Here is a 16,090-nt window from a genome sequence, read left to right as displayed (position 1 = left end):
TCTTCTTTCAATTTGTAGTATAAATTTGCTTTTACAAGTAAAAATATTGACCATACGGCATATTAAATGAGGATTATGCCAAAGCACAATGCTGCACTTCCCTGTTATAGGTGAAGACTTCAGATTGTTGCTGTGGACTTTGCAGGAATACTTCTCATTTAGAAGGTGGGGGGCATTGACTGCTGCCTTTGATTCTCCAGGTCAAACTAGAGACAGTCTAGGAGGGGCTCCTTTCAGAGCAGATTGTTAAATGGAATGAAATATTACCCTTTTTGACTTGGAGTTATCACTGATTAAATCACATTATAATAAATACATTGGAATTTCTTTACAGTATGTATGGTCTTTATGATCCAGAAGCAGTGTTAAGAGACTTCCCAGGTGGTCCAGTGGTTAAGACTTCACCTTCCAACACAGGCGCTGTAGGTTCGATCTCTGGTTGGGGAGCTAAGATCTCACATGCCTCACAGTGAAAAAAAAAACCGAACAATAAATGTTATAACAAATTCAGTAAGGACTTTAAAAATGGTCCATGTCAAAAACAAAAACAAAAACAAAAAAACCCCAAACCCAAAAACTAAGTTCTCTGTGATATTTAATGGGGACAGATGACTTACTTATTTCTTGCTTATCCAGTAAATGGTTCTTGACTTTTTTTCTTCTTTTGAATGAAACTTTCTTGGATGAAATCTAAGGTTGAGCCATTTCATGCTGTATTTTGACTAACAGGAACTATGCTTTACTTATGGGTATTATTACAATGAAAATATCTGTCAAGGAGTTTCTAAGCCCCAGTTGATCTCACTTAAGTATTATTAAAAAGTAAAAGAAAATGGATGGGCAGTCCCTTGAAATTTATTTGTAATGCTATTTAACCTGTCTCTGTAAACTGCCCCTGTTAAACCGTTTGAATACCAGTTTGAGCTCTTTGTGGCTAATGAAAGCCGTAATATCTCCTGAAGTATTGCTTGCAGAAACAATTTTCAGGGCTTTTTTTATTTTAAAGATGTAAAATCCACATCTAAACTGTGTTTTTCCTTAACAATTTAAAATTTATTTCATATTGTTGACCTGTATACATCTCTCTCTTCTTTTAATTTAAAATTACTATGAAAGGGGGTTTCTTCATTAAAACATTTCCTCAGTGTAGAAAGGAAACGAACAAATTATATCATGGCAAAAACTAGGTCTTTCCTTGTTACTGCATAACTCAAAATTCAGTACCATATGAAATATTTGTATAGTTGAACAAGCAAGAGCCCTCTCAGAGCAGGGAATGATGCATTGTGCAATATATATGATACAGTTGTGCTGGATCACATGATACTGCCCTTGTTTTTCTTGCTTTGTTTTTGTTTTGATCTGTTCTGGTTTTGGTTTTCCCATAACATCTCTTTAGACCACACTTTAAAAATAATTAACAATCCTGAAGGTAAGTAAAAATGTCCTTGCAGTCATAATATACATGCAAAGAGTAGAAAGTTATTCAGTGTAATTTCATTGTAATTTATTTTTGTGTGTGACTAGTTGCACAGTCAGTTGTTGTCTGATTTCTTCCATCATGTTTGTAACACTGCATTTTGATAGAGAGCTACCAACTCCAGGAAATACAGAGCTCTCTTTGTCATGTATAGAGCAGAGATTGGCACACTTTTTCTGTAAAGGGACAGTTAGTCAATGTTCTAGTTTTTAGTTTTTCTGGTCACATGGTCTCTGTAACAACTACTCAGATTTGCTGTCGTAGCACCAACAAGGTCATAGATTATATGTAAATGAATGAGCATTACTGTTCCCTTAAAACTTTATTTATAAAATCAAAGCGGTTGGCTCTAAATTGCCATCTTCTGGTCCAATGTTTAAATATATTCATTTTTATGTAAATGTGTTACTTAGGATAATGAAAATTCTTCATCTCTGAGTTACTTTTAGTGTTAATCTCTTCTAAAAAGAGAGATTGATTTTCCATTGATCTTCAGAAAATTCTGTAATGACCTGTTAGAAAGCTTAATTCTTTTGTGGAAAGATGGGGAAGTAAATTTAAAAGGGCCCCTCTAGTTTTTTAAGCTAGCAAAAATGTTGTCTGTTAATATGTTTTTTCTCCACATAAGGTGGTTGACGATATGCTTAGTTAATGGAATATGTCTCCTGTAGTTTTGTTGAAAGAACTTTCATTGGTCTAGAAGCTCTGTGACATCTTCCTCACAGGTTTCTCTGACACTGTGACGAACTCTTACGTATTTTATTTAGGATAGCTTTAATGATTCAGAAAGTACGTCAGCATTTTATACCAGCCACTTTGTGAATCCCACTGCAGTTTTCATTTCTTCTTCCACCAGGCGGGTAAACACCAAGAATATGAACAGAAGCTCCTTCAGGAATTATATAAATTAAACCCCAATTTCCTTCAACTGTCTACGGGTTCAGTTGATAAGAATAAGAACAAAGTGACACCACTGCAGAGGTATGATACGTAAGTACCAATACTAGTATAATCAAATACCTTAACCTTCCTGTCTGTCATTCTTCTCTTTTCATTCTGCATCTTTTTCAGGCAGGATCCTTCTTGACAGTGTCTGTCATTTGTGCAGAATTGTTGTACTGTAGGAAATGTTGAGTCACAATTTCTGGGTTTGAATATTTGCTGCCTGCTGCTCCCTGGTAATACTTCAGATGAGCCTCTCGATGCTTCCCCTTTGCATTGATTTGCAGACTACCCTGAGCCCCAGGAACACTCTCCTTGATAAAAAGGGAAATTAAGAGATGTGGGTTATTAAAAGGCTCTTGTCACCTAATGGAGGTTTCCTTCCTGATGTAATGGCTGGGTGTGGGGCGGGGGCGGCACAAAATACTGTAAAAGGGACAGAGGGTATTAATCTGAAGCGTTTTGTGTTGGGGATACAAGTATTCATGTTTGTCTTGTCTCAGGAATCACCAAAGTCTTATGTCCTCTGAGTGAGGAGGGTATCCCATATACAGATCTTTTTCATCTTGGAGACAACTTGTTTTTTGCACAGACCTATATTCTGTTCATGTTTAAACAAATTTATAACTTTATGTATCGAATCTCATTCTGATATGGTGATCGTCACATCTTGGATTGTATTTGGTTTTGGCCTGTCAGAAAATGATATGATTAATAAAAATGATAATTTGGGGGTTACACTTTATTCTGAATATATCTTAAGTTTGTGTTAGGATCTTGGTGTGTTTTTTTTTTGTTGTTTGTTTTTTTTTTTAATTTGGTAAGTCTAACTTTTGTAAAGTGAATTCATCTAAAGTAAATAGCTGTAATCAAATAGGTCAGTTTTCTTTTTTAAAAAATTTATTCCAAAGTTAAATTTGTTTAAGTGATGCTTTAAAGGTCTGGGTATTACATAGTCCCATTACAGTCCCATGTCTATTTAGCACTAGAATAATGTAAGGGCCATTTTTAAGCATAGTTAATAATAACCACATGGATTGTTGTTAGAGTCAGTTTCTTTAAAACTTATTCTTATATTTAAATTCTTGGAAGTCCTTGTTAAGTTTATTCACTTTGATAGTAAAGATTACTTATAAAGGCAATTCAAATTTAAAAACTTCCTTTTATTTGCATACACATATGTACATATATATATATATAATAAATATATAGGTGGCCATAGAGCAAAATGTAAAATTATTATATAATAAACTACATGAAATTTATTTTATCAAAGCTAAGGATAAAAGTTAAGTCTAAAATCTTTGGGGGTTGATAAACTTTGACCCTTTCCATTGATCTTTTTGTACCCACCCATATGTTTATTTTATTAAGAACCTATGCTGTTATTTACCTCATTGGTTGCTAACTCTGTAGTACATTATGTAAGAATTTGTAGTAAAAATTTATTTCTGATGCTTTCAAATGCATGTCTTTATTCTCATTAAAACTGTTGTCATTCTAGTTAAAGTCATGTTCTGGGTTTATCGCCCCTGGAGAATGCAGAGCAGAAATGTAAAATTTAGATTATCTCTTTGTGACAGCATCTGTTATTCCCTGAATATAAAAGTAATGTTCTATTGAAGGAGAGCTGAAAAATATACAAATGCATAAAGAAGAAAGTAAATATTGTATGTGATCTCAATACTCAGACGTTTTCACTAAAATGATTTGGTGTATCTTCCTCACAGTGTATATTTCCTTGTAGTCCGTTTCTTTCCTGTGAATGTATATATACAGAAAATTGCATTGGTTTGTTACATTTTAAAACTTAATACCCATTATTATGAATACTTTCCCATGTTATGAAAACATAATTTTTATGACTGTGTAGTATTCCATTATATGTGAGTATTGCACATTTATTAAACCAATCTCCTGCTGGTGTATATTATCTTACTTTCATTTTGGTGCTATTATTTATAATACTGTGATAAATATTTTTTCATGTAAACATTTTGGTTATAGTTTTGATGCTCTTAGAACTGCTAAGTCAATGATTATGAGTATTTCCTTGAATTAAGTATTTTTTTCTGCACATTTGCCAATTTTGATAAAATCTTTTTTGTTTTAATTTATATTTGGTTAATATACTGAACTTCTTATGCATTGTGAGTTCATATCTCTTTGCCATGTTTTATTGGTGTATTGAAGTGTTTTATGTGCAGTATATAGGCTAGCTTCCCCCGTTAGTTGACCAAGTCTATTTATTTCAAAATACTTGTCTTCTGTGTCGCTCAGGAAAGGTTTTTTTTTTGGTCTTTTCCCTGCATTTTTAAATCAGATCTCCTACCATCACCTCTTCCTGTCTAAGAATCCCTAGGAACTAAAAATTAAGCAACAGTGTCAGAAAGTGGTATTATCACAATATGAAAACACCTTATTATTTTTAATTTATTGGACTTTTTTCTTTATATTAGAAGTGAAAATTGGAATTTACCAACATGTCTTTTCAGCATTTTAACAGTAGTTAGCTGTCTTTAATTTATGTTTTTGTGATCACTTATTAATATAGATTTACTAATATTTCATTGACTTTGCCTTCATATAAAGTATAGTCAGAGCACATTTATAATTGTTTCAGTTACAGAAGAGGAGTGTCATAGCAACCACAAGTTGTAGGGGAAAAAAGAAAAGGGGGGGATTGAAACAGTAGACCCATTTAGTAACTTTGCCCAAAATCAGTGCAACTGAACTTCAGCTGGGACCAAAATAAATTTTGACATGGTTACCTTTGCTTAACATAAGTACATGATATGTGAAGGATTTTTGAGAGAGGGAGAAGGGTTTTTTTTTTGTTTGTTTATTTAACGCAAGGCGCACCCCCCACCCCCCAGGATTTATTAAGGACAGTTGATGGCCCAGGTTACATAGAATTACGGTGTTTTGTTTTGTTTGGCAAGCTCCTATAGCTTATTTTCTTTGCATGCCAATCCCTGCCAGAGAATTAGTTTGACTGTCAATATTACTGAACGTCTGCTTTGGTCCCCACTTGTACCTTACCACCATACAGGGTACAGGTAGGGATGTATTTGTAGACAAGTTTTCTTCTCCCCTCAGGGAAGATCTGCCAAGTTAGAATGAAGAGCAGTACAACTCTTTCTGTGGTCCTACCCAAGAGAGAGAACATTTTTCTTATTCGAGTTGAGAATTAAACTTTCTAGGGACAGAAAGAATGGCCCCTTTTCCTCTTTTCTTGGCATTGCTGTGTAGTGAGTAGCATTTTTAGAAGAATTTCAAGAAAGCAAAACTTGAAAATTTATAGATTGACATTAAACTGAAATGTACTTTTTTCATTTGTAATTAAGCCATATTATAAATATTAAGAATATCATAACTACTAATCATCACTGAACCCCAACATGGTCCCTTGATACACATTAATGTTAGTGAAATTTTCTGTAATATGTCTTATTCCTATATCACTTAAATGAATAATTAATTAGAGGGTGTGTATCATTTGTTCTTCACACATATCCCTCCATTATTATGGGTTTGAGAGTGTATCAGTCAGATTGGGTTTTGACTGTGGATACGCTGTTTTTCTATTAGTTACTTTGAAATGATGAAGACAGATGTAGAGAAGGGGAAGTAAGGGAGCCATGCAGTAGTGATTCTTAAGGATTGGATATTCTGTTTTTAAGTTCAGGGCTTTGAAATAACCTTTATTTACATTGAGGTACTATTTGTGCACCAATTGAAGACTTAGACAGGGTAGTAATAGCTAAATGGCTGCTATGTGCCCAGGACAGTGCATAGGTCTACTTACTTTGGGGGACAGATTATGGAATGTGCAGATCACGCAAGTCAAGTTTATGACTTGATGTTGTGACTCAGAGAAGACATCATTGAAGGAATTGAGATGTTCAGCTTTAGATTTAGGTAGAAAGAAGGTTGAATAAAAAGTTGATGTCTTTTGTGTTCATCTAATCTCTTTAGTAGTTCTGTGTGGTAGACATCATTGTTATCTTACTGCTGGCAAGAATACTAAATCTCAGAGAGTTTAGGTAATTTACCAGTATCCTGTATGAGTAAGTGATAGACCAGATTCTGACCAAAAGTCTCTGTCAGTTTTAAGCCCAAGTTCATTCTTCCACTCTGCCATTTCTCAGTCTAGAAGAGGCGAAATTTAAGACTCTAACCTGAATAAAAAACTCTAGCGTGAATCAAAGTAAATCAGTTAAACTATGCCATAACTGTATGTAGTTTGACCTTGAAGATCTCTGATACTTAAGGCTTATACCTCAGGATAAATATAATTGGATGTACTATTAATCCCAGGGAAGGTTTAAGCAAAACCTTCCCTAAACCACAGATTGGTGGCAGTAGAGGATAAGCTAAAGAAACAGTGAAAAGAAAATTTCTCTAGAAATTTGTCTATTTTATCACATTGAAGGAAAAGGTGTATTTTTAAAAACTATATGTAGCTATATTTGTATTGAAAGTCAAATATAAGCTCTGATAGACTGAAGGCATAATGAGAGTGCCTTATTTATTTAACAGAATGGAAATAGGCACTGCCTGAATCGTATTCTTCTGTCCTAATATAATTTGATAAACCCCTGAAATTTAGAAAGGATATGGTCCAGATAATTGTATAAAATAGTCTTGAGTAGAACGTGTTAAGTCATGTGTAGACTTCTGAATACCTGCAGACTCTGAAATCTTATGTAAAATTGTGTGTGTGTGTGTGTGTGTGTGTGTGTGTGTGTGTATACTTTTCTGGAGGGAGGATCCATGACCTAAAAATAGTTATAAATTACTGATGTGTGTTGATACCTATAGAGGTGAATTCAGGAGCAGTATAAAGCAGTAATTCTCAAAGTATGGACAAGTGTCATGAAAGGTAGCCTACATTGTTTTTGTAAAGTGGACCCCCAGTAAGGCATTCCCTCTTTTGAAGTAGGTAAATTATTTACCATTCTGAACTTTTATTTTTGTATAAAGCTAAGGCTGCTTACTGTTAAATTAAGTAGGTGGTAAAGTTTGCTAAAATTGGGTATTTATATTAAAATTCATGAATTATGAGATTTTTCTGAACTTATTTCTCAGTCTTTCCTTATTTTTCTTAAGAAATCTTACTTATTCCCATGATATATTTGGATATATAAGGTTACTGCACATGTGCACATAGGTACTGGAAAACTAGTCAGTCAGCTCTGGTATCTTGCTCCTCTGAAGTAGAATATTTTCAAAAAGTTTAGAGAGCCACGGGTATTTTTTCCGGAGGGTGGTTGTAATAAGTGCGAGGAAGGGAGGGAAGAGTGGGGATTGGTAGGAATGGGTTAGAGATTGAAGTTTTTGGTGCCTTTATTTCTTATAAGAAAAGACATGTCAAATATCTTTTTAAGATCAAATTTTATTACTGAAATACAAAATTATACTGAATAGATGGAGATTTTGCTTTTTGTTTTTGAAAGCTTGCAGTAGTCTGCGATGTTTAGGATGGTGGATGTCCATCTTTCAGTTTTAATATTAAGGATAATTAATTTTTTGTGCTTACCAGTAATAAAAGCATTTATTTTCTTTCATATTTGTTATGTCCTGGAGTTTTGAGAAACTTGCAGTTAGAATCATACTTGCCAACTACAATCAGTCTAGGTTTACTGAGGCATTATTTTCTTGCCATGTTAATTGTGTCATGTAACTTAAGATGTGGCCATATTTTACTAGCAAAGTAATTTTAGTGTCAATGTGTATTTGAAGCCCCTGTATCAAAATAAACTCTTTAAAAGCAAGCTTCCTGTCTGTAACTTAAATTTGTCCTTTGCAGTAGCAAATGTTTATCTCAGTTATTTAAGACTTTGGCGAGCATGAAAAATTAAAGTGAATTATTCTCAATGAATAAGGGAATATTTAGGAGCAGTATAAGTATGTACTTGGGTATATAGTAACACGACAGAAATTTGGAAATGTGCATTTTATTGACATTTGCCTTAAATTTTACTTTATATTCAAAATGCAACAAAAATTAATATAACCTTGAAGACTATTTTTATCTTTTGAATATGATAAACCAGGAAACTAAACCTATTTTTCTTATCCAACTCCAGTCCTTGAAAGTGATGTTTTCTTTGTTTCTTCTACTACATAACTGCTTGTTTTATGTTATAATTTTTAGAAAGCAGCCAAGAGACTATCTTTAGGAATTTGGTTGGTGTCACCACCAAGGAAATTAAAGGAAATCAAACTCAAAAATTGCCCAATGGGCCAGTTAGAAGCTAGCAAAGTTGGCTGAGCATCTGAAGATCCAGAGAGAGGCACTTTGCAGATAGTTGTGAATTTGGTTTCTTTAACTGTAAAACAGTATTTAAATTTGATATTAATGATTCCTTCTGGCTCTAAAGCCTAATAATATCAGAGACTTTGAGGAAACTTGATACTTTTTCACTGTATTCCTTTTCCACTAGAACAGTGATCATCAGACACCAAATATCTCAATTTGGATTGAGTCAGAATCTCCAAGGACAGAATCTAGATATAGACTCTATACTTTAAATAAATAAATGTAAATGTTTATATTTTGCAAAGCTCCATAGCACCAAATTCCAACTGTTGGGTTAACTGGAAAATATTTACTCCTGAGAAATCTGTAATTTCACCATAGATTTCAGAACTATTTAGGACTAGAATTTTAAAAAAATTTTTAGTGAGACTGTATGAAAACATGTTTACAAATTTTTATCTACAGAGATTTATACACACAGCATTACCTTCTAGAAATAATACCTTGATTGCATTGTGAAACCTAACTTCAGTTCAGTTCAGTCGCTTAGTCATGTCTGACTCTTTGTGACCCCATGGACTGTAGCACACCAGGATTCCTTGTCCATCACCAACTCCCGGAGCTTGCTCAACCTCATGTCCATCGAGTTGGTAATGCCATCCAACCATCTCATCCTCTGTCATCCCCTTCTCCTCCTGCCTTCAATCTTTCCCAGCATCAGGGTCTTTTCCAATGAGTCAGTTCTTCACGTCAGGTAGCCAGAGTATTGGAGTTTCCGCTTCAGCATCAGTTCTTCCAATGAATATTCAGGACTGATCTCCTTTAGGATGGACTGCTTTGCAGTCCAAGGGACTCTCAAGAGTCTTCTCCAACACCACAGTTCAAAAGCATCAATTCTTTGGTGCTCAGCTTTCTTTGTAGTCCAACTCCCACCTGACTACTGGAAAAACCATAGCTTTGATTAGATGGACCTTTGTCAGCAAAGTAATGTCTGTTATTTTTAATATGCTGTCTAGGTTGGTCATAGCTTTTCTTGCAAGGAGCAAGCGTATTTTAATTTCATGGCTGCAGTCACCATCTGCAGTGATTTTGAAGCCCAAGAAAATAAAGTCTCTCACTGTTTCCATTGTTTCCCCATCTATTTGCCATGAAATGATGGGACTGGATGCCATGATCTTTGTTTTTTGAATATCGAGTTTTAAATCAGCTTTTTCACTCTTCTCTTTCACTTTTATCAAGAGGCTCTTCAGTTCCTCTTCCCTTTCTTAGGTTTCACTTTTTATGAACCCTAACTACCTATTAGAATTTCCTAATCCCACTTGAAACCAGTGCTTATCAGTCAGCTATGTGATTCAGGTGTCTTGATTTCTCTCTCTTCATATTGTTACTGGATAACGATGATACCAAGGCTAACATGCTATTCTTCCACTTCTTAAGCCAACTGAACTATGAGTGTAGCTACTGCAGCCAGGACCTTGGGTGTTTGTTACTGCAGCCCAACTTGCAAAAATTCTGTTGGGACATTCTGGCCTTTCTTGGGGCCATATGTAATTGGCTGAGATGATCTTTGATCTCTTTAATTCTGCTCCAGGCTCAAAGGGCTCATTCGAAGCAAGGAGAGGCAGACCTCAAAGAACCTGTGGAAAGCCAGCAACATGAGATTGAGTCCTGGACCCTGGAATTAAGGGCTTGATGGAGAAACTGGTAAAATCCATCAGCCAACTGAAATGCCAGCAGGATGTCTTTTGCCTCCAAAATAAGAGCCAGACCCAGTGAGGATACCCTTTTTGGACTCCTGTCAGACCAGACAGCAGCAGCTTTTTCAGGAAATTCTCAGTGAACTGGACTAAAGGAATAAGGAGGTGTTGGATGCCTCCAGAGGACTACTGGGCCAATTACCCTAATTAAAGTATTGCTGTTGAAGTTGAAGGCATGGAATGTCCAGCAGCACAACGCCCGCAGTGCGGCCCCCCTGGACCATTGGCTGGATTGGCTGGAGAGATGTTCACAGCTAAGCTGTTGTTTGACCTGAAGAAGCTGATGGAATTGAGTTGCTAGGTTATATATTAGGACGGCCCTTTGACCCAAGGGGCGGACCTGTGAAAGGTCCCATACACAGAGTTGCTTTTACGTCTGTTCCACATAGCCTTTTTGGTAGAAACCCAGCCGTGCAATTCCTGAACTTCCCATTGGCCCCTCATCCTCAAGGCTGGGAGGAAGTTTACTGTTCAAACAAGGCTGCTGAACAGATTCCAGGAAGGCCGTGGGTCACTGACTGCGGAAGTCTCTGCTGATTATAATCTTCCTCAGTTATAGTCATCCCTTGATATTCATGAGGATTGGTTCCTTAGGATGCCAAAGTCCTCAAAGGCTCACATCCCTTATATAAAATGGTGTGATATTTGCACGTAACCTACACACGTCCTCGTGTATACTTTAAATCATCTCTGGATTACTTAATGATACCTAATGCGATGTAAATGCTAGGTGAATAGTTATTGGCACAAGGAAAATCCAAGTTTGCTTTTTGGAACTTTTCTGGAATTTTTTTCTCCTCTGAATATTCTTGAATCTGAATAGATGGGACCCATGGATGTTGATGACCAGCTGTACAAAATTATAGAAGTTCAACATTCTGATTTCAAACCAGAAAACTTTGTGCCCCAAGAAGAAGCAGAGTCAGATTTTAATTTGGGTCTCTGGCTCCCTGACTCTGGAGCAGTGTTCAGGTGGTTCTGGAAAGGGCAACAGTAGGGGACTGCTGGGTACAACAGGAAGTGCACATTATCAACTTCATGGTCGGATACAACTACCAGGATCTGAAGCAGAAGCTGAAAACAGACACCCTCCTTTTAATGATTATTCCTAGTGTGAACCTACTCTTGATTGCCTGGTCCTTGATTCTTTGGTTCAGTCTGGTCAGTTCAGACCCCTAGAATCAGCAGTTCCTTTCCAGCACTGCCAGGGATGCCAGCTTCTGAAGACCATCTCTGGCACTTTGCTGCTGTGCTTCAGTGAGTCACTGGAAGGGGGCAGTATCTGCTCCTGGTTGAATGATGATGATGTGCAGCCCTGCACCAGGAACGTGCTCCCATCATTCTTGCTAGCTGAAGTCATCAACTACTAACAGCATCTTTGAGGCAAACTTACCTGAGAGCCTGCTGTACTTCCTCCACTCCTGAAGCCCCAGGGATGAGGCTTTGGGGTGCTATTATAGGAGGAAGTTAATTTTCAGGAACAGAGGAAATACCTGAAACAGAGATTCATTGTCATCTCTAACAGACCAGTGGATGAGCTAAAACAACCACTAGAGCCAGAACTGGAATCATTAGAGGGGGAGCCCAGACTGGCACAGGGGGCCAGAGCTAAGCCTGGAGTTAGAGTCATTGCTTGAGCAGGGCTGGATCTGGGACCAGCAGTGGAACCTGCTTTAGGCATGATATCACTAAGAATGCCAGAACCAAACCCAGGACCTGAACTGGAGCTGGAGCCTGTTCTATAGTCATTCCCAGGGAACCCTAAGAAATAGGTCTCTATCTTCATTATAAATGTGATATTTATGTTTGCTTTCCTTTCTTAACCTTCTTGGCATGATAATGGGTGGATGTATGTTGAATGTAAAACAACAAATTTTATTAGTATGACAGAGCATAATGAAGAAGGAATTTGGACACCTGATACCAGTGGAGTTGTGAGAACTTTGACTGGTTAGTGGTAACTCTGAGATACGTGTTTTCTGTTCAGCCATCAGAGTGCAAGAAGTGTACATTTATTGCAGTTAGACTTGGGAAGTGTACCTTTTCTTTCTATTGAGTTTATACATTCATTTGTGAGGACTCCCCCATCTTCATTTTCCGTTTTGACACTGATAGTTGCACTTACTATGGCAAGTTTAATTTTAATTGACCCATGTTTTTTACATAACAAAAAACTTTTTTTTTTTACAACCCACAAAACAAAAAACTTTCTAGTTATATCCTTATTCCTAAAGCTGTCATCTATTATTCCTTGAATTTGTTAATTATTCTTAAAATAAATTGAAGAATATACTAAAATTGAATGGGACTTAAGCTTACTAAATCTTGCCCTGATCCTGATATTTCAGTAGCTGTCTTTGAATTGATGACACTGATATAAAGATTTTGATCTAGAGATCTTTGATAAGACCTTCCCAGGTAAAGTGATAAGTATTCGTGAATCACTGTTTATGAAACTGCAGTTGGTATGGTGGAAAAGATGCTATAAAGTATTCTAATCAGTTGTAATCCAGAAACAATCTCAAGGTTTAATTCTGAATGCTATAATATTTTCATATATTACCCTTGACATTAGCAAGATTGACCTTATCTAAGTTGAAAATTATTATTTAGTGCTTTCTAATGGTGGTAATTGAGGAGGTGAACCAAGATAAAGACCCTGAAATTTCCTTCTGTGATATCTTGCTCTCATCTTTCTGTTTCTATGACTACTCCTTCCTCTCATTTTTAAGCCCTTATTCCCTATTGAAAGAACAGTGCAAATTTGGGGAAGGTGACAGTAGATAGCAACAGGAATCAGTCTCTCCACCTGGACAACAATTGCACTTGCATAATCTGTCTAATGAAACTATTCTTGAACTCCTGAGGTCTTTTGAAGGCTTGCAACTTTCAGGGAAAGACTTGGCAGTTAATTTTGGTATACTTCCACTCTTAGCACAGTAGCTCCCCACCCCCACCCCCAGCCACATGGCAGGTGCTATGTACATGTTCCTAGAGCAACTTGCCTATAGCTTGTGGAAGACAGGATGGACAAAGTGGACCATGTCTTCAAATATCGAGGCTCTCTGCTCTGATTGCTGATCATGGCTTCTGATCACAGGTGCAGACAGAGAGGCAGGCAAGCATTGTTGTATCTCCTCTCATAGTTACAAGTCCCTTCCTCTCTGACTGAAGTGATTTCCAGAGAATTTGATGGACTGATACCCACTTGCCATACCCCTTTAATTTTTGCTTTTTCTCCTTTTGGGAACTGGGCATTAAAGACTAGGACATTCAAAAACAGCTACATATAAGGAAAAAATTAGAAACTTACTCTACATGTCCAGGGAAGGCTCAAAAAAGACCTGAGAAGACCTTAAGTTTACACCTAAGACTAATTCTCAGTACAGAGACAGGCTGCAACAATCAAAAAAGAAAAAAAAAAAAAAAAGCAGCTGATAATAAAAAGAGCAAATACTGGGGAAAGGGGAGAATCTGATTTCCAGAGGTACCATGTTACTAGATAGATTCAAATGGACAGTGTTAAACAAAAAAATCAGAAGGCATACAAAGAAACAGAAAGAATGGTCCGTTCAAAAGAAAATAATAAATCAACAGAAACTGTCTTTGGAAAAGACCTAAATGGCAGATATACTGGACAGTCTTTAAAGTAACTCTTACAGATTCTTAAAGAATTAAGGAAAGATGTGGAGAAAGAAAAGTGATGCATGAAGAAAAATGGAACATCAATAAAAGGTAGAAAAATTTAAAAGAAACTAAAAAAAATTCTGGAGCTGAAAAGTACAATAATTGAAACAAAAATTACTACAGAGGATTCAAAGACAGATTTGAGAAGACAGAAGAAAGAATCAGCAAACTTAAAGATAGGGTGATGGACATTATCTAGTCTGAGGAACACACAAAGATTAAGGAAAGGAGAACAGCCTAAGGGACTTATAGGACTCCAGGGGACCAGCAGATGCATTATTGGAGTTGAGAGGAGAAGAGAGAAAGATGCAGAGAGAATATTTGAAGAGATAATGACTGAAAACTTCCCAAGTCTGCTGAGTATAAGCACCCAAGAAGCTTAACAAATTCTAATTAAGGTGAACTCAGAGACCCACAGTGAGATACTTGAGACAGTATAATCAGAGAGGGCAAAGGACAAAAGAGAGAATCTTGCAAGCAGCAGGAGAAGCAAATCATCCATAGAAGGGAATCTTCAGTAAGATTATCAGCAGATTGCTTATTAGAAACTTTGGAGGCCAGAAGGCAGTGGGCTTATAGACTCAAAGTGCTATAAAGAAAATATATATATACACCAACCAAGAATCTTCTGTCTAGAAAAACTGTTTTCAAAGAGTGAGGGAGACACTAAGGTATTGCCAGATAAACAGAAGCCAAGGGAATTCAGGACCTCTAAACCTGCCCTGCAAGAAAAACTCAAGGAGTCTTGCAAGATGAAATAAAAAGACATTAAACAGTACCGCAGAGGTGTATGGAGAAATAAAGATCTCAATAAAAGTAAACCTAGTGTTATAACAATGGTTTGTAACTATGCTTTTTTCTTCCTGTAGACCTTAAGATCAGTACATTTAAGGTCCAGTACCTTAGTATAAAAGGTAATATTTCTCTGCTTTGTGACTTCAAATCTTGTTTTCCATGTAATTTAAGAAACTGCATTCAGAAGAATTATTGGGGGCACACAATGTATGAAGACACAATTTTGTGACATCAGTAACCAAAAGGGCTAGGGAAGGAGCTATGAGTTTTGGTATATTGTTAAGTTAGTGTAAGTTTAAGGTAGACTTTTGTGACTTCAGGATATTAAATGTAATTCCCATGATAGCAACAAAGAACTCTAGAATATACACAAAAGGAAGTGAGAAACATTTCACTACAGAAAAATAAGCTAAACATAAGATAATAATGCAATAAATGAGGGGGGGAGGCTATAAGACATATAGAAAACAAATGGCATCCAAAAAAAAAAAGAAAGAAAACAAATGGCATGATGACATAAATAACTTCTTACTGCTAGTTATGTTAAATGTAAATGAGTTCAGTTCTCCATTCAAAAGAGATTGGCAGAATGGATAAAAATATGTAGTCCAGCAATATGCTATTAGAGGCTCACTTTTGACTCAAAGTCACAAACAGGTTGAAACTGAAAGAATGGGAAAAGATATTCCATGCAAATAGGAATCAGAAAAGATTAAAGGTGGCTACTAATATCCCATGGACAGAGAAACCTGGCAGGCTACAGTCCATGGAGTCACAAAAGAGTCGGACACCGCTAGCAACTAAACAAAAACTACTACTAATATCAGACAAAATAGACTTCAAATAAAAAAGGTTAATGAGACAAAAAGGACATTAGATATTAATAAAAGCTTCAGTACAGCAAGAAGATAGAACAATGATAAACATTTACACACTTAGTGACCAAAATATATGAAGCAAAACCTGACAGAATTGAAGGGAGAAATAGTTCTGCAATCCTAGCTAGAGACTTCAGTACCCCACTCATAATAGTGGATTAAACAACGAGACAGAAGATAAGGAGAGGATTTAAAGAACACAGACATATACAGAACACTGTACCCTGTTCTGTATATGTTTGTGGTGTTGTTCAACAACAGAATACACATTCTTCTCAAATGTACA

At 36.3% G+C, this 16,090-nt stretch overlaps 1 protein-coding gene across 6 annotated transcripts in view; it reads left to right on the top strand.

Moving 5' to 3' along the window:
* CNOT4 (CCR4-NOT transcription complex subunit 4) overlaps positions 1 to 16,090 on the top strand; it is a 149,649-nt gene that overhangs the window by 93,116 nt on the left and 40,443 nt on the right. For 3 of the 6 annotated variants that reach the window (XM_043463791.1, XM_043463789.1, XM_043463794.1), the window contains exon 7: positions 2,337 to 2,461. In XM_043463791.1, coding sequence (XP_043319726.1) covers positions 2,337 to 2,461 — 125 coding nt within the window. Of the gene's footprint in view, positions 1 to 2,336; positions 2,471 to 16,090 lie in introns of all 6 variants that reach the window. The other 3 variants (XM_043463790.1, XM_043463788.1, XM_043463793.1) reach the window with 1 other exon arrangement.

The sequence above is a fragment of the Cervus canadensis genome, chromosome 3 (genome assembly GCF_019320065.1).
Source record: "Cervus canadensis isolate Bull #8, Minnesota chromosome 3, ASM1932006v1, whole genome shotgun sequence".
Taxonomy (NCBI): Eukaryota; Metazoa; Chordata; class Mammalia; order Artiodactyla; family Cervidae; genus Cervus; species Cervus canadensis.
This window is presented reverse-complemented; position numbering and strand designations above follow the sequence as displayed.